A 24,160-nucleotide genomic window follows, 5' to 3' on the forward strand; every position below is an offset into this window, starting at 1 on the left:
CTGGGAGAAAGTGACTAGTGGTGTACCCCAGGGCTCGGTACTTGGGCCGATCCTTTTTAATGTTTATATCAATGACCTGGAGGAAGGAACATCCAGTGAGATCATCAAGTTTGCAGACGATACAAAACTGTGCCGGGCAATCAGATCGCAGGAGGATAGAGAGGAACTCCAGAGCGACTTGTATCGGTTAGAAACATGGGCGGAGAAATGGCAGATGAAGTTCAATGTGGAGAAATGCAAGATAATGCATTTAGGCAATAAGAATAAGGAATACGAGTATACAATGTCAGGTGCAACTCTGGGGAAGAGTGAACAAGAAAAGGACCTGGGTATACTGATAGATAGGACCCTGAAGCCGTCGGCACAATGCGCGGCAGCGGCAAAGAAGGCAAATAGAATGTTGGGCATGATAAAGAAAGGAATCTCGAGTAGATCGGAGAAAGTTATAATGCCGCTTTATAGGGCAATGGTCAGACCGCACTTGGAATACTGCGTCCAACATTGGTCTCCCTACCTAAAGAAGGATATAAAACTGCTGGAGAGGGTGCAGAGACGAGCAACAAAACTGGTGAAGGGTATGGAGAAACTGGAATACGAGGATAGACTTATAACACTAGGATTGTTCTCACTTGAGAAAAGGAGACTGCGTGGGGATATGATCGAGACCTTCAAAATACTGAAAGGAATCGACAAAATAGAGCAGAGAAGATTATTTACATTGTCCAATTTGACACGGACTAGAGGACATGAAATGAAGCTAAGGGGGGACAGATTCAGGACTAATGTCAGGAAGTTCTGCTTCACTCAGAGAGTGGTTGACACCTGGAATGCCCTCCCAGAGGAGATTATTGCGGAATCGACCGTCCTAGGCTTCAAGAGCAAACTAGATGCATATCTCCTTAAGAGAGGCATATAAAGATATGGTGGACTATAAATTACGCCAGGTGTACACCTGGCAGGGCCTCCGCGTGTGCGGATCGCCGGACTTGATGGACCGAAGGTCTGATCCGGAGATGGCAGTTCTTATGTTCTTATGTTCTTAAATGCGTGTTTGCTTGTCAACTATCAAACCACATTTTGCATTAATTTGTACTCAAAAACAAGCACATCTATCACTTTGATTAGCAAGTCTGTTCTATCTACTTTAGTTTCACCGTTGTTACAATTACCCATACATAGCTTAAAGAACTTTAAATAACTCTGAAATCTAATTTTTTGTTGGTTTTGCTATTTTATAATTTCAGTTATAATATGCTGTGAAAAACATTTGCTCTGTTTAGTATGCCAGAGGTAAAAAAGTTTTGAGACACAGGCTTAGGCAGTGGGGGAAGGAGGAGACCTTTAGGCCCATGGGCCAAATTGATAGCCATGAATAGGGTGCGGAACAGGTAGGAGTCCGGGGCCTGAGAAGCAGTATTCTCCAGTACTCTCCAAACCAAATTGTAGTATCTTTCTCCCTTCTCCACAGCCCCCATCCTAGTCTAACCAGAATCAGCATCACCCTAGCCCTTTCCCAAGCCTGCTCCCTATTGTTCTACCTCCCAGGTGGCAGCCAGCTTCTTTGTATTTTCTCATGTGATGACTCCTTTGATCAAGCAGGAGCTGCTCTTTACCTCATCTGCCTTGATGATGACATTACTAAAGGTCTCACAAGTCTACTTTTTGATGATGCACATATGTGTCTCAAAGGTTCCCTCCTGGACACAGCTAGACAACACCTCAGCACTGGCAAAAAAATGCTGGTTATACAACTAGATCTCACCGCAGCATTTGACCTGGTAGACCATGACATTCTACTACAAATACTAGAAACAATAGGAATCACAGGAAAGGTGCACACTTGGTTTCAAGGATTCCCACAATCCAGGACCTACAGAGTAAAGACAAACAAAGAAAAATCAGAACCATGGTCCAACCCCTGCGGCGTACACCAAGGGTCGCCTTTATCCCCCAACACTCTTCAATCTCTACATTGCATCCCTCGGCACCTGCCTAGACAACTTAGGCTTAACTTCTTATAGCTATGCAGACGACATCACCATCCTCCTTCCATTTGATCAATCAACACACTCCATGACAGACAAACTACATAGAACATTAGAAACAGTGGCTACATGGTTGAACGAACACAAACTAAAACTGAACCCAGATAAAACAAAATTTATATTTCTCAAAAAACAAAACAAAACGCAAACCTAGTAATAAACTCATCACATACCCCATTCAACCCACCCTAAGACTTCTGGGAGTGATGATAGACAGAGGCTGTATCATGCAACCACAAATCAACAAAACAATATGAAACTCATTTGTGGTCATGCTTAAGGCAACTTAAGGCAAATCTGAAAATTCTTCAACAGAAAACAATTCCAGCTCATGGTCCAATCCCTAGTCCTAGGATTTCTAGACTACTGCAACATCCTCTATCTCCCTTGCCCTGCCGTCATGATAACACAACTACAAATAGTACAAAACACAGCCCTGAGACTGATCTATTCGCTGAAGAAATACGACCACATCACCGCTGCATACCTTTGCTCACACTGGCTCCCAATACAGGCAAGAATACAATTCAAATTTTACTGTCTATTATTTAAAGCCATGAATGGAGACAGTCCAGCCTACCTGAACAACCACCTTATCCGAACTACTGCAACCAGGCAAAGGAGAACCCAGACACCATTCACGTACCCCCCCCAATCAGAGGTGTCGACTGCAAAAAAAATGTATGACGGCCTACTGGCCACGCAGGCAGCGAAACCTGACCACCAACTATCCAATCTACTGATCATGACACCAGACTACAAAACTTTCAGAAAAGAAATAAAAACCCTGCTATTCAAGAAATCCATTAAGACAAGCTAATTCCACAGGAAGCATTTCAATCCCACAAAGTAACCCACTCAACTGTGTAACGCTTCTGGAAATGTCCAGATAACCTCTTATGTAATCCGCCTTGAACCGCAAGGTAATGGCGGAATAAAAATCACTAATGTAATGTAATGTAATTTTAGGCATTTGGTGATGAGAATGCCAGATCAGTCAGGAGCCCACTGTTAATATACCAGATCACATGCAAATTTGGTACATGAGACATGGGCTGTAAATTATGACTTGGGCCTGATTTGGCTGTGAGCTGTAGTTTACCCCCTCCTAGCTTAGGCCTTATGGTTGTTCATTGTGACATGAGGGATTCAAGTTCATATCCCCCCATCCACTGGGACTAGTTGAGTTTGATTGTGCCATGCGCCTCCTGCGGCTGGGAAGCGTTCCCTCTGACGTCGTGACATCAGAGGAACACTTCTGGGTCAGCCGCAAGAGGCACATAGGATCTGCTGCCCACGACTTTCAGCGAACAATGCAGGAAGATGGAGGAGGGCGCCAGCAAGACAGAAAACACCGCATCACAATAGAATAGGCATTACAATAGAAAACCTGGGAAACAAAATTACTTCATTGGTAATTTCCCTGCTGGCGGCATTTGCTGATATTTCTTGTGAAGTCATTTTGCATACGAAGCAACATTTAGATAAATAGGACTTAAATGCTGGCATGGATTATGAAAGTTCAATGAGGAGCATGCGCGGTATACGCGTGGGTGCGCTATACCAAAATTTTCTTACATAAATTCCTTGTTCCCGCACGCTATTCCCGTGTGCGCGTTGTACACATGTGCGCGTTATATGCATGAAAATACGGTATATAAAGAAAAATTACTCAGACCTGTGCATCTGCTTTTTCCGAGGATATTCTATCTGACTAAAACAATGTGCATAATTTGAAAATCCTAAAATTAACATGTTGTTTCTCCTCTGACCTAACTCCTCATATTTTTACTCACACACAGGATAGGTAATTTTAAAATAGCCCATATCCTTGGGTAAATTGTTTTACCTACAGAAATGGCTTTGAAGAATATACTTAGAATTCTTTCATGGAATCTGTAATCATATATATCATTTTAGGAAGTCTCAAATCTTATGTGCCCCTGTGTTCCAGTTCATAAACTGAAAATCTCTGATTAGGTAAAACCATAAACATTTTTGTAAACTTAGTAGGGCTATTTGAAATGAGGGTAAGAATGAAGGTCCTCTCTATTGAGGTACAGGTGCTCAGTGCCAAGTTTCTTATACCTTCATGCCCTTTTTTTTGTCTCAGGTGTCTTTGGAAAGTAGCAACAGTTCTGGTAGAGATTTCCATGAGGGTTTATGGTTTGAACTGTCCGAGGAGAGCCTCTGTAATTGGATGATGTTTGTACGTCCAGCCCAGAATCATCTGGAACAAAATTTGGTGGCCTACCAGTATGGCCAGCATATATATTACACAACAATAAAGAATGTGGAGCCCAAGCAGGAACTGAAGGTATGAAGTGTGCCTTGTTACTACAAAGTTTAGAGCCTCTGCTTGGTAATCTTCAGTGTTAGGACTACATTGCCTGCTGATTGACAGAGAAAGTGATCACCTTCCATCCCCACTTCATTAAAGAATATTGACTTAAGTCATTTATTGAAGGGGAGGAGTTGCTAGTGTGCACGAGGGAGCCCCGGGCATGTGCAAGAGATTCAAAGTGATTGAATTGGACAGGAGAGGTTCCTGCCCAGTTAAATCACAGAGGCTGCCCAGAAGCAGTGCTGCGGAATATTTGTTCTGACCGCAGCAGCACTGTCTGGTTAGCACTAGGATGGAGTTAGTCAGACCCAGAAGTTGTTATCCTAGCACCGCTGATATACAATACTGATGTCCAGGTAGCTAACTGGACATGTTGGATCGAGTTAGCTGTCCTCGCATAAAATCTGGGTGCCGCCAGAGACATATATTCTCCTATAAGTGCTGGCACTAAATGTCTAGTCCTAATTCTGCCCATAGCAGTTAGCATTGGCAAAAGTGCTGATTGCTGCAGGCTAAAGGCCTGATAGTTCTTCAAGCCACCCATTTTCTGTATTTCTACAAGTTCAACACTTATTGCTGTCTGATCTTTTTTTTTTTATGTGTTCATATACTTTCCTCTTGCTCTTTATATATTGACGGCCTTATATTCAAAGTGATTTAAATGGCCAGGAGAGGCTCTTGCACCATTTAAATTGCTTGTCCAAGGCTAACCTTGAATATTCAGCGGTACTTAACCAGATTGTGCTGCTGAATATCCACGGTTAGTGCCTAAGCTGAAACCAATTAATTTGTGGTTGGGTCTGGGGTGGAGTCAACACTTATATGGTTAAGTGTCGATATTCAGCATTTTGCAACATAGAACTGCATAAATTGGGCCACATAAAAAACCTGTTCTGTCTTTATGCGGCTTGTCTTATTTGATTATGCATTTAACCACATAAGTGTTAGTTGGCCATGTATGCCTGGATATTCAGTGTGGGTGCCTAGACATGGCCTGGCATTGAATATATGGGAATAAAGTTGGTGGCAGCCAAAAATATACTTACTGCCACCAACTGAATATCAGCAAGTTAATTCTTGTGTCAAAAGAGAGAAAATGACTGAATATAATTTAAAATAACATGTTTTCTAGAAAATGAAGTTTTGGAGTTCTTAAGAGGCAACCTTAGTCATAAACATGTTGAGCAGATAAAGCAAACATGATGTATCAAAGTGAAGAAATGGTTTAGCCTTTTATGAAGGACTGAAAAACCCTGTTAGTCTAAAATAGAAAATCTAGTTTCCCCAAATAATTGCCTCTCCTGGAATTCAGCCATCAGTCATCATTGGAAAATTTCACTTTTCCATTTTTCCTGCCAGCGATAACTGGCATTTTTCTCCTCCACCCCATCCTGCAGTGACTGGATTTCTCTTCATACCTTTTCTCCCAGCTGACATTGACACCAAGGTTATGACAGTGGGCTGGCGCAGGGCATCTACACAAATGCTCAAGGCCATAACCTTGGTGTCAGTCACATACAGGAGAAGAGGTAAGAAGAGAAATCCAGTCATCGCAGGGGGTGGAGGAGAGAAATGCTGATCATCATAGGGATAGGTGTGGAGGAGAGAATTGGCAATCATTGCAGGAGGGAGGGGGGGAGTGGAGAATAGAAATACCAAGTCAACTCAGGGGGAGGGGGATGAGGGTAGAAATTCTGGTCATCATGGGGTGGGGGTAGAGAAATAATTCCCAAGGATGAGGAGGGAGAGGAGAAAAAGGTATCTTGCGTTGCCAATTTCAGGCCTCCTAAAAATTGTTGTTCCCCCATTAATAGCCCACTCTAGACTCTAGAAAGCAGCATGTTTATAATAATCACCATGTTTATAATAATCACCCAGGCCTTTATTAAAAAGAATATGGTATATATTATATGGAGGTAATCTATAAAGTGTTTCTAGATGTAGGCACCCAGAGGGCATTTACTTCTGTTTATAAAATGTGCCAATTTTCATTTATAGAAATGCTAACTTTACAGGGTAGGTGTGAGCACTTATGCCAGCCATAGATGCAAGCATTTATACCATATCATAAGTTCCACTGATACACACAACTTAGAATATTTTGTATATTACGCACATAAATGTGCACCCATTTTACCCAGAAGCTGTCCATGATTAGGACCACCTGCAAACTATGTCAGGCTTATACAAAGGTGCACTGTCATAGAAACATAGAAACATAGAAATAGACGGCAGATAAGGGCCACGGCCCATCCAGTCTGCCCACCGCAATGACCCTTCCCCACCTAACTCAGTGAATAGATCCCACGTATCTATCCCATTTGGCCTTAAAATCAGGCACGCTGCTGGCCTCAGTGACCTGAAGTGGAAGATTATTCCAGCGGTCAACCACTCTCTCAGTGAAAAAGAATTTCCTGGTGTCACTGTGCAGTTTCCCTCCCCTGATTTTCCACGGGTGCCCCCTGGTTGCCGTGGGACCCTTAAGAAGGAAGATATCTTCTTCCACTTCGATGCGACCCGTGAGATACTTGAATGTCTCGATCATGTCTCCCCTCTCTCTGCGTTCCTCGAGTGAGTAGAGCTGTAACTTATCCAGCCTTTCCTCGTAAGGGAGATCCTTGAGACCCGCGATCATCCGGGTTGCCATTCTCTGCACCGACTCTAGTCTCAGCACATCTTTTCAGTAATGCGGCCTCCAAAATTGCACACAGTACTCCAGGTGTGGTCTCACCATGGATCTATACAATGGCATAATGACTTCAGGCTTACGGCTGACGAAACTCCTGCGTATGCAACCTATGATTTGCCTTGCTTTGGAGGAAGCTTGCTCCACTTGATTGGCAGCCTTCATGTCCTCACTGACGATCACCCCTAGGTCACGCTCTGCTTCAGTTCTTGTTAGGATCTCGCCATTTAGGGTGTAAGTCTTGCATGGATTATGGCTGCCCAGGTGCATGACTTTGCATTTTTTGGCATTGAAGCTGAGTTGCCAGGACCTAGACCAGCGCTCCAGTAGTAGTAGGTCGTGCATCATGTTGTCGGGCATTGAGTTTTTGTCTGTTGTACTCTTGGCCACTACATTGCTTAGTTTGGCGTCATCAGCGAATAATGTTATTTTACCTCGGAGACCTTCTGCCAAGTCTCTTATGTAGATGTTGAACAGGATCGGGCCCAGGACGGAGCCCTGTGGCACTCCACTGATCACCTCCGTCGTTTCGGAGGGGGTGCCATTCACCATTACCCTCTGAAGCCTACCCTCAAGCCAGTTCCCAATCCATTTTGTCAGCGTGTCGCCCAATCCTATAGAACTCATTTTGCTCAGCAACCTGCGGTGTGGTACGCTATCGAATGCTTTGCTGAAGTCCAGGTATACGATGTCCAGGGACTCCCCAACATCCAGCTTTCTCGTCACCCAGTCAAAGAAGCCGATCAGGTTGGATTGGCAGGATCTCCCCTTAGTAAATCCATGTTGACGGGGATCACGTAGATTCTCCTCGTTCATGATCGTATCCAATTGGCGTTTGATTAGAGTTTCCATTAGTTTGCTCACTATTGATGTGAGACTCACCGGTCTGTAGTTTGCTGTTTCCATCTTGGAGCGTCATTCCACTTGGCTAACGTCATTCCACTTCATAAGAAATTATGAAGTGGAATGACGTTAGCCATTTTCCAGTCCAACGGGACGTCACCTGTACTAAGGGAGATTGAAGAGTGCGGATAGCGGTTCCGCCAAGACATCACACAACTCCCTGAGCACCCTGGGGTGTAGGTTGTCAGGCCCCATTGCCTTGTTAACCTTGAGCTTTGACAGCTCGCAGTAGACACTGCTGGGCATAAACTCGAAATTACTAAATGGATCAGCTGAGTCAACCCTTGTCTGCAGCTGAGGACCAAGTCCCGGCGCCTTGCGGGTGAAGACTGAGCAGAAGTATTCATTTAACAGTTGGGCTTTCTCCGAGTCCGTTTCTGCATAGTCTCCCCCTGGTTTCCTGAGGCGTACTATCCCACCTGAGTTCTTGTTCCTGTCACTGATATACCTGAAAAAGGATTTATCTCCTCTCTTTATGTTCCTTGCTAAAGACTCCTCCATTCGGAATTTGGCCTCCCTAACTGCTGTTTTGACTGTTTTTGACTTGGTCAGATAGATTTCCCTGGAGTCCTGTTTCCATGATTGTTTGTAAGAGATGAATGCTTTTTTCTTCTCCTTGATGAGGTCCGAGATCTCCTTAGAGAACCATTGTGGCTTATTGTTCCCACTCCGTTTACTTACCGATTTAACATAGCGGTTTGTTGCTTCCTGTATGGTGGCTTTCATAGTTGACCACATTTCTTCCACGTTATCGGTTTCTGTTTGGCTTTGTAGCACCTGGTGAACGAAGTCTCCCATTTCTTTGAAGTTTGTGTCCTTGAATTTAAGGACCTTGGTCAGTGTGGAAGATTTAGTGAAACCTTTTCTGAGATTGAACCATACCATGTTGTGGTCGCTGGAGGCCAATGTGTCGCCCACCGAGACCTCTGTGACACTTTCTCCATTGGTAAGTATCAGGTCTAGGATTGCCTGATCCCTTGTTGGTTCCAACACTAGTTGCCTTAGTCTTGCTCCCTTCAAGGAATTCAATAGCCTCCTGCTGCTGCATGAAGCAGAGGAAAGCGTGACCCAATCCACATCAGGCATATTGAAGTCACCTAACAATACTGTGTCCCCACGTAAGGTGATATTCTCTATATCTCCGATTAATTCCATATCTTGGTCACCCTGTTGTCTTGGGGGGTCTGTATACTACGCCAAGATACAGGCATTTGTCCTTCCCTCTGGCCAAATTTACCCAAAGGGATTCCCCAGTGTACCGTACATCTGTGATTCTGGTGACTTTAATGTCATCTTTAGTATATAATGCTACACCTCCTCCCATTTTGCCCTCCCTGTCCCGGCGAAGCAAGTTGTAACCCGGTATGACCATGTCCCACCCGTGGGAGTCTGTGAGCCAGGTCTCAGATATCGCCACCACATCCAAGTCGGCATTTATCATTTCTGTTTCCAGTTCCAGGATCTTGTTTCCCAGACTGTGGGCGTTGACGTACATAGCCCTCCATGTTGTATGTTTGTTATGTCTCAGTGGGGACATTCCTGCTATAGCAACTAGGCCACCTTTAGCATTATTTGCATGTCTCGTACTCTTCCTAGACCCAGAGCTGCAACGTGCACCTTTCCCGGACTTCCCATACCCAGAACTACAGTTTATGCCTAACCTAGACTCAGAATTGTGTGTACCCTGTGGGGGTATTCCCTCTTGAGCAACTTGACTTCCTATAATACAGTTTGCAGTGTGTATCCTGTCGCTGGACCCAGAATTACAATGTGTACTTCTCCTAGTCCCAGAATCACAGTGTGCACCCCTCCTAGATCCAGAATTACAATTTGAACTCCCCTTAGCCCCAGCATAACAATGTAACCCAGAATTATAATGTGACCCTGAATTATAGTGTTTACTTTCTTTAGTCTCCCTTACTTCAGTCTCAAGAAGAAATTGGTAGCTTAGCTCGTCAAGTAGGTTGTTTGTGCCAGTACCCTCCCCCAACTTACCTAGTTTAAAGCCTTGTGAAGTAGGCGGGCTAAGCGGTGTCCCAGGACGTTCTTCCCTCTTCTGGTCAGGTGTAACCCGTCTGGTCCCTGTAATCCTTGCAGTGCCTCTCCATGGTGCAGGAACCCAAAGTTCATCTCCTTGCACCATCCTCGCAGCCAGTCGTTCGCCCTCCGGATGCGATCCTCCCTGGCCCTGCCCTTGCCCCTCACTGAGGCACGCTAAATGCTGAGCCACCCGTAGGAATAGAATGTGTGGCTCGACATTTAGCGTACACTATTTGGTAGCACATCTTTTTAAAAGGACACATACACGCCATCACATATATGCATGCAATTATAGAATGGTGATTAGGTGGCGTATTAGTATTTCCAGTGTAATTGGTGAGACATTTTAGACTTGTGGGTTATCTCCCAATGGCTGCATGCCATATGCAGAAGGAATCCACTGCAAATTTTTTCTGTGACTCTCCTCTATTTCACCTGTAGTTTTTCCCTTCTGCATGCATGCCTGAAGGAGTATTTCTGTTCTGCTTTCCCTTTATCTTATTTTATTTGGTGTTTTTGTCCCCTTTTTGACATTTCTTTGAGCTTGGTGTGATTCTTAAGCTCTACTATGTTGAGAACACACAGATTTCGGTCTGACAGGCCGACAGGCCAATCCCAGAGGGTACCAGTTAGCCAGCCTGCGTTGGTTTCTTAGGAGTTTGGGGACTTCCCCGCGTTTTTCCTCCTGTCAAACAGAGGTTTGAGCACAGGCTGTTAGGCATACTTAGGAGACTCAGTGGTGTCTTGCAGGCTACATTTTTCACCTCCGTCCTTTTCTGAGCATGTCCATCGGTCCACGAGGGTGGAGGTACAGTCAGGCACCATGCCTGACTTGACATCCAGAAGATCAGCATTGAAGAGGCACCCAACATGAGGCAGTGATTCTCTGATTCCAGCTACTGTAAAAGGGCTAATGCAGGCTGCAGCACATTTCCAGCACAGGTCACACAGTGAGTAAGGCTGTCATAGACTCTCCCCTGACTAAGCAGGGACAAGACGCTCATCTAGCCCATTGGGACAGTCTTCTTTCTGTTAGGGGCTTTGCAGGGCTGGAGTCTGCGTGACAGGACACGTACCTTCTGCAGCCCAAGAAACGTATGATGCAGTCATCAAATGGTGACTCTCTGCTCCAGGGTCTGGAGGTTTCCTCAGATTTCTTGACATATCTTTGGAATTTGTTTCAGAGCAGCCATTCTTCTCTTGCACTTTCCCACTCTGCCACGGACTTGTCTTTGGCTGGCATTACTTCTTTGGGCACAACTCTTCACAGTCAGCCGCTGTTCAGGGGCTGGCTGACCCCGGCATGTGTGATACTGATCATATATTACCCAGCTTGCGGACCCCTTGTTTTCTGATGCTGTGCTTCCAGTGACTAGGGATATGGGGCTGTATGCCAGATCTTTGGATCCCTCAGAGGCTTTAGAACCTGGGGACAATCCCAGGTTCTGTGTTTATTTAAATCTGCAGCTTTGCCTACTCTCATCTCGGAGTCTATGCAGGAGTTGAACTTAGTCACTCAACCAGCTCTGTCCATTTCCTCTTTGTGGCTATGTAGTGTATGATCACATTCTACTGTTTTTCCTGGCATCCTGGTATAAGCATTCTGATCTCGGAGCAATGGGTCTCTCCAGAAGGTGCTCTCAGTGTTACGAGAGCCATGTGCAGGAGTGCCAACAGCTTCTTGGTCTGCCTAAAGTGGACTTTTGGTGCAGGTGTCTAAGCATACCTCCTTTCCCGGTGGTGTGGTGCTTAAGGACATATAGGACCGTTGGGTGGATGTGGTCCTCAGGTGCCTCTTTGAGATAGTGGCTTTGGGCATAAAGGCTGCTTTGGCGGCATCCTTTCTCACATGCGCTTGTATGTCCAGGTTACGCACTCTGGTGAGTGAGGCTGTAGAGCACCCTCCTAAGCTTCTCTTGGCTGGAGTTGATTATGTTGCTGATGCTCTGAATGACCTTATGCAGGTCCTGCATAGGCTGTCACCATATTCGATATCTGCTTGCAGAATTCTCTGGATTCCACCTCTAAGGCTACTCTTGCTAGGCTTCCTTTTGAGGGGCATTTGGCAAGGGCTTGGATGCTCTCATCCATTCTGTAGTGGACCGTCGCCCTCTGACTCTGTCTGACAGCAGACCCTGAACCTCTAGAGGTTCAGGGTGCTCTAATTATCCCAGGACAAGCAGGCAGCATATTCTTAATGCATGGGTGACGTCACCGACGGAGCCCCGGTACGGACACTTTTAACTAGAAAGTTCTAGATGGCCGCACCGCGCATGCGCGAGTGCCTTCCCGCCCGACGGAGGAGAGCGTGGTCCCCAGTTTCTTTGTTTCCGCGGAGCGAAGAAGACGCATGTGCTTTCAACGGCTGTTGAAATCTCTGTTTTTGCCTTCCCGCTCGCGCTATTTTCTTCCTTTTTTTTTGTTCTTTTCCTTCGGATTTCGTTTTCGTTCTAACTTGCAAAAAAAACCAAAACTTTGTTTTTTTCTTTATTTTTCGGGCCGGCCCCGGCGGTGCCTGTTGCCACCATACAGGCCTCCGGTTTTGATTTTGCGGAGGCCGTGTTCCCCTTCATGCCCCCTCAGCTGGGCTTTAAGAAGTGCCAGCGGTGTGCACGCCCGATATCTCTCACTGACCCGCACAATTGGTGCCTACAGTGCTTGGGTCCAGAGCATCGGGCTGACACCTGCACCCGCTGTGCTACTCTTAAAAAACGTACTTTGACAAATAGACAGATCCAACAGAATATCCTTTTCGGTACCGGATCTGCCATGGAATCGGCCGCGCCGTCAACGGCGCCGCAAAAGTCGGCACCGACTACTTCGACGACGCCTGATCCTTCCTCGGGGTCGCTGGCACCAGGTAAGCCGGCTAAGAAGCCTTCCACTTCCCTTGAGCGCCCTCCTGCCACACCGGCAACGCCGGTCTTCCCGGCATCACGCTGACCCTGCAAACGCTCCACCCCGATTTCGGTGAGTCCCTCGTCATCGGCATCCTCATCGCCGGGGCATGGAGCGGCACCTATGGTACCGACAAAGAAAAAAGCGGTACCGGTGCCCCCTCTGGACGACCGCATTGCGGCCATACTCCAAAGCCAATTGCAAGAGCAACTGCAACAGCAACTCCAGCACTTGTTGCCCGCAATTTTGGCCTCACTCCTTCCGGTACCAGACCGGCCCGAGCCTCGCACCATACCGCCGGTGTCGACACCATCGGTACCGTTGAACACCTCCATGCCGGTACTCGCGGCTGAATCACTTAATCCTCCAGTACAAACACGCTCTGATGCTGACCCTCCCCGACATCGAGACCGACACCAGTCCCCCCGAGACCAGGACCGGCATCGATCTTCCTCCCCCGATACCGCCTCGATGCGCTCTGGCAAATCTCTTTCTAAGACTTGCCACACTGAGCCGTCCGCACCACCGTCCCGTCCTGCGCACACCGACGTCAGGGACCCGGACTTATGGGAAGAATCCTCACCCGGTACCGATGATGAGGCTTCCTCAACGGACGAGGAACCATCGATGGTCGATACCAGTTCCAAACCTGAACAGTCCTCATTCACAAAATTTCTCAGGGAAATGTCGGCGGCTCTGTCGATCCCTTTGGAATCCGACTCTAAGAAGTCCCAGGCTTTCCTGGAAGCCCTGGACTTCGAACAACCTCCCAAAGAATTTTTAAAGTTACCCGTCCATGACATCTTACGGGAAACTTTTTACAAAAACTGGGAAAATCCTCTCACGGTACCGGGTGCCCCTCGAAAACTGGATAGTTTATACAGGGTCATTCCTATCCCGGGGTTCGACAAACCTCAACTACCCCATGAATCCCTTCTAGTGGAGTCCACCTTGAAGAAAACCCAGGGCTCCAGTGTTTATGCCTCCACCCCTCCTGGCAGAGAGGGCAGAACAATGGATAAATTTGGCAAGCGCCTTTATCAGAATTCCATGCTTGCCAACAGGGCTAATAATTACACCTTCCACTTCTCCTTCTATATGAAGCATTTGGTGCAACAACTCTCCTCCTTACAAAAGTACATCCCTGAGCGTAAGATCCCGGTTCTCCAACAACAAATCTCCAGTTTGCTCCAACTCCGGAAATTTATGGTGCGATCCATTTATGACTCTTTTGAGCTGACCTCTCGAGCATCTGCCATGGCTGTTGCCATGAGGCGCTTGGCCTGGCTGAGAGTTTCTGACCTCGACATTAATCACCAAGACCGCCTGGCTAACGCACCTTGTCTTGGTGATGAACTATTCGGGGAGTTCCTGGACTCAACTACCCAGAAACTATCAGCACACGAGACCAGGTGGGATACCCTAATCAAACCTAAAAAGAAGACTCCACCTGCTCGCCCCTACAAACAGCAGTCTTCCTACCAACGCAGGTTCTCGGCCAGACCTCTCAACCCGCCTCAGCAACAACAGCCTCGCCGGCCTCGTCAGCAGCACCAAACTCAGGCACGTTTACAATCTCACCAACCTGCCAAGCCTCTCCCACAGTCAAAACCATCTCAGCCCTTTTGACTCTTTTCTCCAGGGCATAGCCAGTCTCCCGCCATCATTGCCTCTTCCTCAGCCGATAGGAGGCCGCCTTCAACTCTTCCTCAACCGTTGGGAGGTCATTACATCAGACCTGTGGGTCCTCAACATCATTCGCCACGGCTACTCTCTCAACTTCCAGACTCTTCCACCAGACAATCCTCCCATAGAGTCTGTTTCTCACTCCTCTCAATCCCCCCTCCTGAGGGAGGTCCAATCCCTTCTTCTTCTCAATGCCATCGAAGAGGTACCCCCAGACCAAAGGGGTCAGGGATTCTACTCCCGCTACTTCCTGGTTCCCAAGAAGACAGGAGACCTTCGTCCCATCCTCGATCTTCGGAACCTCAACAAGTGTCTGGTCAAGGAAAAATTCAGGATGCTCTCCCTTGCCACGCTTTACCCTCTTCTCTCTCATCACGACTGGCTATGTTCCCTAGACCTCAAAGAGGCCTACACTCACATTCCAATCCATCTGACTTCACGTCGCTACCTCCGATTTCAGGTACAGCACCACCACTATCAGTACAAAGTGCTACCCTTTGGCCTCGCATCATCACCCAGGGTGTTCACCAAGTGCCTTATTGTGGTGGTGGCCTTCCTCAGGTCTCACAACCTCCAGGTGTTCCCATACTTGGACGATTGGTTGGTGAAAGCTCCTATGTCTCCGCTTGCGCTACAAGCCACTCAACACACCATCTCTTTCCTCCATCTCCTGGGGTTCAAGATCAACTACCCCAAGTCACATCTCCTCCCCACACAGCGACTTCAGTTCATTGGTGCTGTCCTCGACACCACTCTGATGAGGGCGTTTCTCCCCTCAGACCGCCAACGAACCCTGCTCCATCTCTGCCGTCAGGTACTCCTTTGTTGCTCTATTCCGGCTCGGCAAATGATGGTCCTCCTGGGCCACATGGCCTCGACAGTCCATGTGCTTCCTCTGGCACGACTCCACCTCAGGACACCTCAATGGACTCTAGCCAACCAATGGTCACAGACCACGGATCCTCTTTCTCATCCCATCTCTGTGACATCGTCTCTTCAGCAATCTCTTCAATGGTGGTTGAACTCCTCAAATCTTTCCAGGGGTCTACTCTTTCATCTACCCCCTCACTCCATGATCATAACCACAGATGCTCACATGGGAGATCTTCGCACCCAGGGACTCTGGACCCCTCAGGAGCGTCAACATCACATTAATTTCCTGGAACTCAGGGCCATGGTCTATGCTCTCAAGGCCTTCCAGCACCTTCTCTATCCTCAGGTTCTTCTCCTGTGCACAGACAACCAAGTCGCCATGTACTACATAAACAAGCAAGGCGGCACCGGATCTCCCCTCCTCTGTCAGGAGGCCATCCGCATCTGGACCTGGGCCACGGCCCGCAGTCTCTTCCTCAAGGTCGTCTATATCCAGGGTGAACAGAACTCCCTGGCCGACAACCTCAGCCGCATCCTTCAACCTCACGAGTGGACCTTGGACCCCCCCACACTCCACTCCATCTTTGCTCTCTGGGGCACTCCTCAGGTGGACTTCTTTGCAGCTCCTCACAACCATCAGCTGCCCCAGTTCTGCTCCAGACTCTACTCTCCTCATCGTCTGACCCCGGATGCATTCCTGCTCGACTGGACGAATCGGTTCCTCTATGCCTTTCCTCCACTGCCTCTAATGTTGCGGACGCTATTCAAACTCCGCAGGGACAGAGCCACCATGATTCTCATCACTCCTCGGTGGCCTCGCCAACACTGGTTCTCCCTCCTGCTCCAGCTCAGCTCCAGGGAGCCCATTCCTCTTCCTGAGTTTCCTACTCTACTTACGCAGCAGCATCAGTCTCTACTACATCCCAATCTGTCATCGCTCCACCTGACAGCTTGGTTTCTCTCAGGCTGACCTCTCCAGAGAATCTGTCTCAGCCTGTCCGATGCATTTTGGATGCCTCCAGGAAACCGGCCACCCTCCAATGTCACCATCAGAAGTGGACCAGGTTCTCCTCTTGGTGTCTCCTGCATCACCACGACCCCACCTCGTTGGCGGTGGAAACTGAACTGGACTATTTGCTCTCTCTGTCCGACGCTGGCCTCAAGTCTACCTCAATCAGAGTCCACCTCAGTGCCATCACTGCGTTTCATGAGCCTATCCTCGGAAAATCTCTCACGGCTCATCCACTGGTTTCCCGGTTCATGAGAGGCCTCTTCAATGTCAAACCACCTCTGAAGCCTCCTCCTGTCGTCTGGGACCTGAATGTGGTTTTATCAGCCCTCATGAAACCTCCGTTTGAGCCTCTTGCCACTACTTCAGTCAAATTTCTGACGTGGAAGGTGCTTTTCCTCATTGCCATCACCTCTGCCAGGAGGGTTAGTGAGCTGCATGCACTGGTTGCCGACCCACCTTTTACTATTTTTTACCATGACAAGGTGGTTCTGCGTACCCACCCTAAATTCCTTCCCAAGGTGGAAGGTGGTCTCGGACTTCCACCTCAACCAGTCCATTGTATTGCCTGTCTTTTTCCCTAAACCCCATGCTCATCCTGGGGAACAGGCGTTACACACGCTAGACTGTAAGCGGGCCCTTGCATACTACCTGGACCGTACCAGGGCTCACCGCTCTTCGCCTCAACTCTTTTTGTCCTTTGACCCCAACCGTCTGGGGCACCCTGTTTCTAAACGGACGCTTTCTAACTGGCTTGCTGCCTGCATTGCGTTCTGTTATGCTCGGGCTGGTCTCTCACTGGAAGGTGCTGTCACGGCCCACAGGGTCAGAGCTATGGCTGCTTCTGTGGCTTTCCTCCATTCCACGCCCATCGAGGAAATCTGCAAGGCTGCCACTTGGTCATCAGTTCACACGTTCACTACTCACTATTGTCTGGATGCCTTCTCCAGATGGGATGGACATTTCGGCCAATCTGTGTTACAAAATTTATTTTCCTAATGGCCAACCATCCCTCCTCCCTCTCTGTTAGCTTGGAGGTCACCCATGCGTTAAGAATATGCTGCCTGCTTATCCTGGGATAAAGCACAGTTACTTACCGTAACAGGTGTTATCCAGGGACAGCAGGCAGATATTCTTACGACCCACCCACCTCCCTGGGTTGGCTTCTTAGCTGGCTTATCTTAACTGGGGACCACGCTCTCCTCCGTCGGGCGGGAAGGCACTCGCGCATGCGCGGTGCGGCCATCTAGAACTTTCTAGTTAAAAGTGTCCGTACCGGGGCTCCGTCGGTGACGTCACCCATGTGTTAAGAATATCTGCCTGCTGTCCCTGGATAACACCTGTTACGGTAAGTAACTGTGCTTTTTCGTGGGTCCAGGCATTTTCTCCCATATTTAAGCTCCATATCTTAAAGAGATTTTTCCAGTGCTACAGGCATGGGTTCTTGGGCTCCTGATGTTACCAGTCTTCTGCCGCCCATTCAGCTCCCTCTGCTCAAAACATAAAAAAGCGCTGTGCCGCCAGGCTGAAGGAGGTCTTTCTATATATCAGGGGCAGACTCTCATCTCTTTTGATCAGTGGATTCTTGACATTATTTGGTCCAACTCAACCTAGACTATGCCTGGTTTCTGAGAGACTGGTTTGTGGATGCTCCCATTGGGTGCCCGGACAAGGAGGTCAAAGTGCGAAGCACTGTACAAAGATTGTTGGCTATTCAGGCTATGGAGATTGTTGGCTATTCAGGCTATGGAACTGGTCCTGCCCGAAGTCTCGGGATCCAGCAGTTACTCCATGTTCTTTGTCGTGCCACAGGAGAATTCAGATGATTAGAGTCCAATTCTGGATTCTGCACATAAATGCAGCGCTCATAGTTCCATGTTTTCACATGGTGACAGTGCGGTCTGTCATAGTGGTGGTGGCCCCGGAAGAGTTCCTTGCCTTTCTGACTCTCACAGAGGCTTACTTATACCTTTTCCAAGGTGATAGTGGTCATGCCAGATCACTGGAGGAAGATGGGGCTGTAGGTGTACCCGTTCTTGGATGTTTGAGTGTTCAGAGCTCCCTTGTTGGCCGAGGGTCGGCACACGGTGGATCAGTTGGTCCAGGTCCTAGAAAGCTTGGGTTGCAGTGTGTTTTACAGGAAAAGCACTTTAACCTCGACGCAGTCCCTGGAATACTAGGGGTCTTGATCGATATGGCAGCTGGCCAAGTTTATCTTCCAGAGGCATGCAGACAGAAGCTGTGCTCTTAGATTCTTGCCTTCTGGGCAAAACGGCTCTGTCTTCATGAGGCTCTCTCTAGGTCCTGGAGTCCTTGGCAGCCTCCATGGATGTGGTCTCTTGTGTAAGGCGGCTTATGAGTCCTTTGCAGCATGTGTTACTCTCATTCTGGGCTCCACAGATGACAGCATTGCAAGCGACTCTTTGTTGGACTCTGGAAACCCAGGCCAGCATGCATTGATGGATCCTTCCACAGCCCCTCTCCAGGGGCATTCGTCTTGGGTAGTTGTGACTACAGATGCCTTGGCAACTCTCATCCCATTCAGAGGCGAAATTGCAGACATCTCTGGAAGGCCCAGTGGTCCGAGTCTTCTACAATAATGTGACAACTTGCTGCACCATATGCCTGGAACAAATTGCCTGAATCCCTACAGCAGGCTCAGTCTCTGGCAGTGTTCAAGTCCAAGTTAAAAGCTCACCTCTTTGAGACTGCTTTCAGCTCCTAACTCTCATCCTTGGGTTCTGCATCCCCAACCCTCTATATCATGTCTGTCTGTCCAAGTTAGATTGCAAACTTCCAAGCAGGGACTGTCTATTTAATGTCAAAACGAACATCTCTGCGTACACTCTTCAGCGTTATAGAAGTGAACAGCTCTGCGTATACCCTTCAGCGTTATAGAAGTGTTAAATAGTAGTAGTAGGTTCATGGAATTCTTTCAGTGCATCTTTATTTTGTATGTTTTATTTGTGTGTGTGTGTTTTGTGTGTGTGGGGTGTGTGTTTGGGAACGGAGATGAGAGGGAAAGACAGTTTGAAAACTACAATTCCTTAATCACTTTGTTACTGTGAATAAATATATGTGTACTGCACCTGTTGGAACTGGTTCCCCCATAGAAATGTAATGAGTCATTGTTTTGAGGCCTTCATTTCTCTTGCCCCTCTCACCACATGCTGAAACTTGTAAAACACAAGAACTTCGCCTCATCTTCTCCCTTGCGGTGACTAGAACTGCTTTCCAGTGTTTTACGTCCAGTGTTTTGCCATTGGCTGAAACTTTCCCACAGCTTCTGGTACAAATCAGGGAGTAGTTTTAGGATAAGGAGCAGCTGCAGGAGGTTGTTTTGAGGCTGGATCTTGGAGTCGTGGACCAGTTGTCAGGGGAGTAGTATTGAGGGTAGGGACAATTGTAGGGAGTAATTGGGACACTGTGGTATTAGTGGGACAGTGGTGGGGCAATTGTGGGGACATAGTTTTGGGGGCTGGAATCATTTAGAGGTTAGTGTGAAAGTTGAAGGCCATAGTTTAGGGAATGGGTTTGGATGTTGTGAGGACAGTTGTGAGGGAGATTGAGAGGTCCTGAGGATGTTGCTAGGGGGTATAGTTTTTGGGGGTGAGGCAGTTTGGGGGTAAAGGGGGGAATTGTCAGGGCAATTTTTGGAGGTGGAGAGTAAGTTGGAGGGTAGTTTTGGAGTTTGGAGATGTTTGAAGTGGGGAAAAGTAGAGAATGAGGAGAGGTAGTTTGAACGGAGTAATTCCTTAATTGCTGTGTTTCACTTTAACTTAGTCTGTATGCCACAGAATCTATTAGTAATACCCTCCATCCACGAAACTGTCTACGATAATACTTGCAAGACAATCTTTTCAGTCATGGTACCCTCACTTTGGAATGTTGTGTCCCTTGACCTGCGATTAGAATCTTCCTTGAAAAAATTCAAGGCCAAACTCAAAACATTCCTCTTCAAAGATGTTTATAATTTAAGCCCGTTACATTAACGGGTGCTAGAATAGATGTGTTTCTTTATCTCTCTCTCCTTGGCCGATGTCTGTATCCTTCTGTATCCCCCTCCCCCCCAAGCAAAGCTGTCTGACCCCAGCACCCACCTCCCCCCCCCAAATGTCTCTCCATGGCCCTCTTCTGTCTTCCCCCCCCAGAGCAAAGCTGTCTGTCCCCTTTCCCTATCTCTCCATGGCCCCTTCTGTCTCCCCCAGCACACCCCTCCCCCCAAAGCAGCCCCCTATCCTTCTCCCTGTCTCTCCATGGCCCCTTCTGTCTTCCCCCCCAGAGCAAAGCTGTTTGCCCCAAACACACCCCTCCCCCCAAAGCAGCCCCCTTTCCCTCTCCTGCTGACTCTCTCTCTGGCCCCCTTTCTCTGTCTGTCTTTCTGTCCCTCTCCCTGCCCCTGTGTCTTTCTTTCTGTCTCCCTCCCTCCCGCTGTCTGTCTGTCATTTTTCCCCATTTCCCTGTGCAGCAGCATTTCCATCCCACTTCCCTATGCAGCAGCAACAGCATTGCCCTCCTATCCCCCCCCTTTCCTGTGTAGAAGCAGTAGCAGCATTTTCCCCCACTCCCCCTTTCCCTTCTCTTCCCTGCTCCGTTCGGCCCCTCCCCCTTCTTTTACTGCCGTTCTCGATCCAGCCTGCTCCTGACCCTCCCACCGCCAACAAACCTCGAGACTCCAGCCGCGTAGGCAGCACTTTAAACATGCTGCTTCGTGGCCTTCTACTGGTGATTTCCTCTGCCGCGTCTGTCTCCGATGATGTCATCAGAGATGTGGCAGAGGAAATCGGCAGAGAAGGGTGCGAAGCAGCGTGTTTATAGTGCTGCCTACGCCGCTGGAGCCGGGAGGCAACAGAGAGGGCAGGGGGTGCTAGCGGCCAGCAGTTGCTGCTCCGCAGGTGGAGAGCAGGGAAGGGCGCGCATGCCACTTGTCTTGCCTCGCGTGAGGCGAGACCGTAAGCCGCGCATGCGCACTTCCTATGGGTCACTACAGCTCACGGAAAATGGACGCACGCATAGGAAGTGTGCATGCGCGGCTTACCGTTTTATTATATTAGATGACATTGAAAGGACTCTCCTCTTCGCTTTTGTGTTTATTTTTTTATCTTGATGTAATTATGTACCCCTTACCCCACTTTTCCCCTGTTTCATGTCAGTTTTATTTTGTCTGTGCAAACCCCCCATTTTATAAATACAACTTTTTTATTTTTTTAAATATATATTCTATTGTAAACTGTTTAGATACTCTGGATAGATGATATATCAAGTAACTAATAAACTTGAAACTTAGAATTGCTTCTACCATGGAGAGACATTGGATCATTTTAGGGTGACTTATTTCTCTGGAACCTCCAAACTTCTTGTGGCTTCTCACATTTTTCTCCATGCTAAGTTTCACCCTATTCAGTTAAATTTTTACAGAGTTATTTTGCCCCCTACCAAACAGAAAAATATTTTCAATTTCTTTTGTATAATTCTTTCCAACTTTCCATTTGAAAGAATAACAATGGCTGTTCCAATACTGTTTTATTTAGTACAAAATAGCAAAAATAATAAAATATGGTGGAAAGCAGCATGTATAGAATGCATAACAATGTTGGAAACTAAGGATTTGTGCCCAAGGAAGGCCTTCAGATTGTCTGGTATTTGGCTAGAGCAGGGTGTGGCTGCAGCAGCAGCAACAACCATGTCTGACATCTGCACCTTTAAGTCATTCCAGCTGCACTACAGCACATCAGGGTCATCAATCTTTGAGTTGTATGGTAATTACTTGGTGACAGTGGATGACTTATAGTCCTCAACCACAGATTTCTTAGAAGAAGAAGGGCAAGACAGCTGACATATAAGCAAGATGACACTGAGCTGTTGAAAGCCTCTTCCACAACTAGGGTAGAAGGCCAAAAATAATGCCATGCATTCTTCAAAGTGACAGCATCCTTGACTCCTTGATCTATTGGCTGAATAAGGGAAGGACACTTGAGTAGTAGGAAGTTGATAAAAACAGCTGCTAGGTAAGCGGCACAGTTATGTTGAATAGATACCTCATACCTCTTCTATTCCCGTCTTGAACCTTTCTCTGGAGAGAGCTAGTTCTTTGATTGTGCACTTATCCCTGGATGCTCTGCTGGAATTGATTTTCAAAGTTTGGTTCTTAAGGGTCTTTGGGTCAGTTTTCTGCTAGTTTCATCACTGTCACCATCAGATACTTTGGGAACAGGAGAGGGGCAGTGCTGCTGATTTGCCTAGCAAACAGATTTTAAATAACAAGTTTTTATTTCAGATAAAGAATCAGGATCTGGGGACTGTGATTTATGTCTGGATAATTGAAACAGAAATATGACTAAAAACCCTCCCAAATTGGCACTTGGATGATCGAAAAGACAGGTCATCCAAGTGCCAATAATTGAAATGGGTTTTTAGACATATCCAGAGACTTTTTAAGCCTCTGAATCCCGCTGTGCGCCCAGAGCAGAAAGGGACGTTTTTGGAGGAGTGGTTAGGGTGGGATGTGGGCCGACCTAAACTTAGTCATAATGCAGGGTTGATTGAAAGTTTGACGAGACTGCTTAGACAGAACTTATACGTTGCGACTTAGGCAATCTAAAAACTGGTATAAGTACCCATAAGGTATCCAAAGTGACCAGAGAACCACTTCAGGGACAAAGTAAAGACCCACACACACTGCCCCCGTGTTCACTGACCCCCTCACACCACCATAAAAATCAGAATAAAAATGTCCATACCTGCCTCAGGAACATCAGCACTTGGCATAGGAAAACCTAGTACAGCTGCACAGAGGTGGCTTAAGTAGTCTGGGGGGTGGGCTAGTGAACCATAGAGAGGCGGACTCAGGCCCATAAACCACTCTAACCACTCTATTTATGGTGAAAGTGTGAGGCCACCAAACCCCTCCCCCAAAACCCTACTCTCCTGCCATATAGGTGCCACCTGCAGCCATAAGGGCTATTGGGGTTGTAGACAGGTGGGTAAAGTGGGTTTTGGGGGCTCACCATAAACTATAAGGGAGTTCTGGTGAGATGTTTATGTGTGCAACCTTTTTTGTGCCCTGTAAGATGTCCTACTGCTCTGTTGTCATGTTTGGGTGGCCAGTCTATCACTTTGCTGGCCCTTCTCATGTCAAAAATGTCTTGTTCAGGATGTTTCAGACTTGGACGAATATTTGGTTGAGAATGTGGTCTAAAGATAGATGTACTGGTGATCTGGATGATCAAATGCCTGAACATATAGAGAGACAATTAAAAAACGTACAGAGAGATGATTTAAAAAAAAAAAATCTCTTGGATGTACTTTTCGAGAATGGACTTTTAGTAGTTGCCGACTTTGGGAGACTAGCACCCTATGTGCAAATCAGACTTAGACATTTCTTTCGATTATAGCCTTCTAAGTGTTTCTGAATAATGGGTCTTGAAATAAAAAGTGATCTAGTGGTATATATCACATAAGATAAATCAATATCAGTAAAAGGCCAGCAAAAGATGAGACAAGCATAACACAATAGGAAAGCCAACATTTTTTTTTTTTGTCCAAGTGGAAATTTAATATCCATCTCAGTTCATTGTCTAGAAGTGCCATGTCTCAAGCACTGATGGACAGATTTTATTCAGAACAGAAACCCACAGTTCTTCCAAAGCATAACCAATGGTATGCAAATGACCTCT

At 47.2% G+C, this 24,160-nt stretch overlaps 1 protein-coding gene across 6 annotated transcripts in view; it reads left to right on the forward strand.

The window, feature by feature from the left end:
* Positions 1 to 24,160, forward strand: part of PRDM10 (PR/SET domain 10) — a 230,992-nt gene that overhangs the window by 54,337 nt on the left and 152,495 nt on the right. For all 6 annotated transcript variants that reach the window (XM_033918444.1, XM_033918447.1, XM_033918448.1 and 3 more), the window contains one exon: positions 4,159 to 4,362. In XM_033918444.1, the coding sequence (XP_033774335.1) occupies positions 4,159 to 4,362 (204 nt within the window). The remainder of the gene's footprint in view (positions 1 to 4,158; positions 4,363 to 24,160) is intronic.

Source organism: Geotrypetes seraphini, chromosome 13 (assembly GCF_902459505.1).
Source record: "Geotrypetes seraphini chromosome 13, aGeoSer1.1, whole genome shotgun sequence".
NCBI lineage: Eukaryota > Metazoa > Chordata > Amphibia > Gymnophiona > Dermophiidae > Geotrypetes > Geotrypetes seraphini.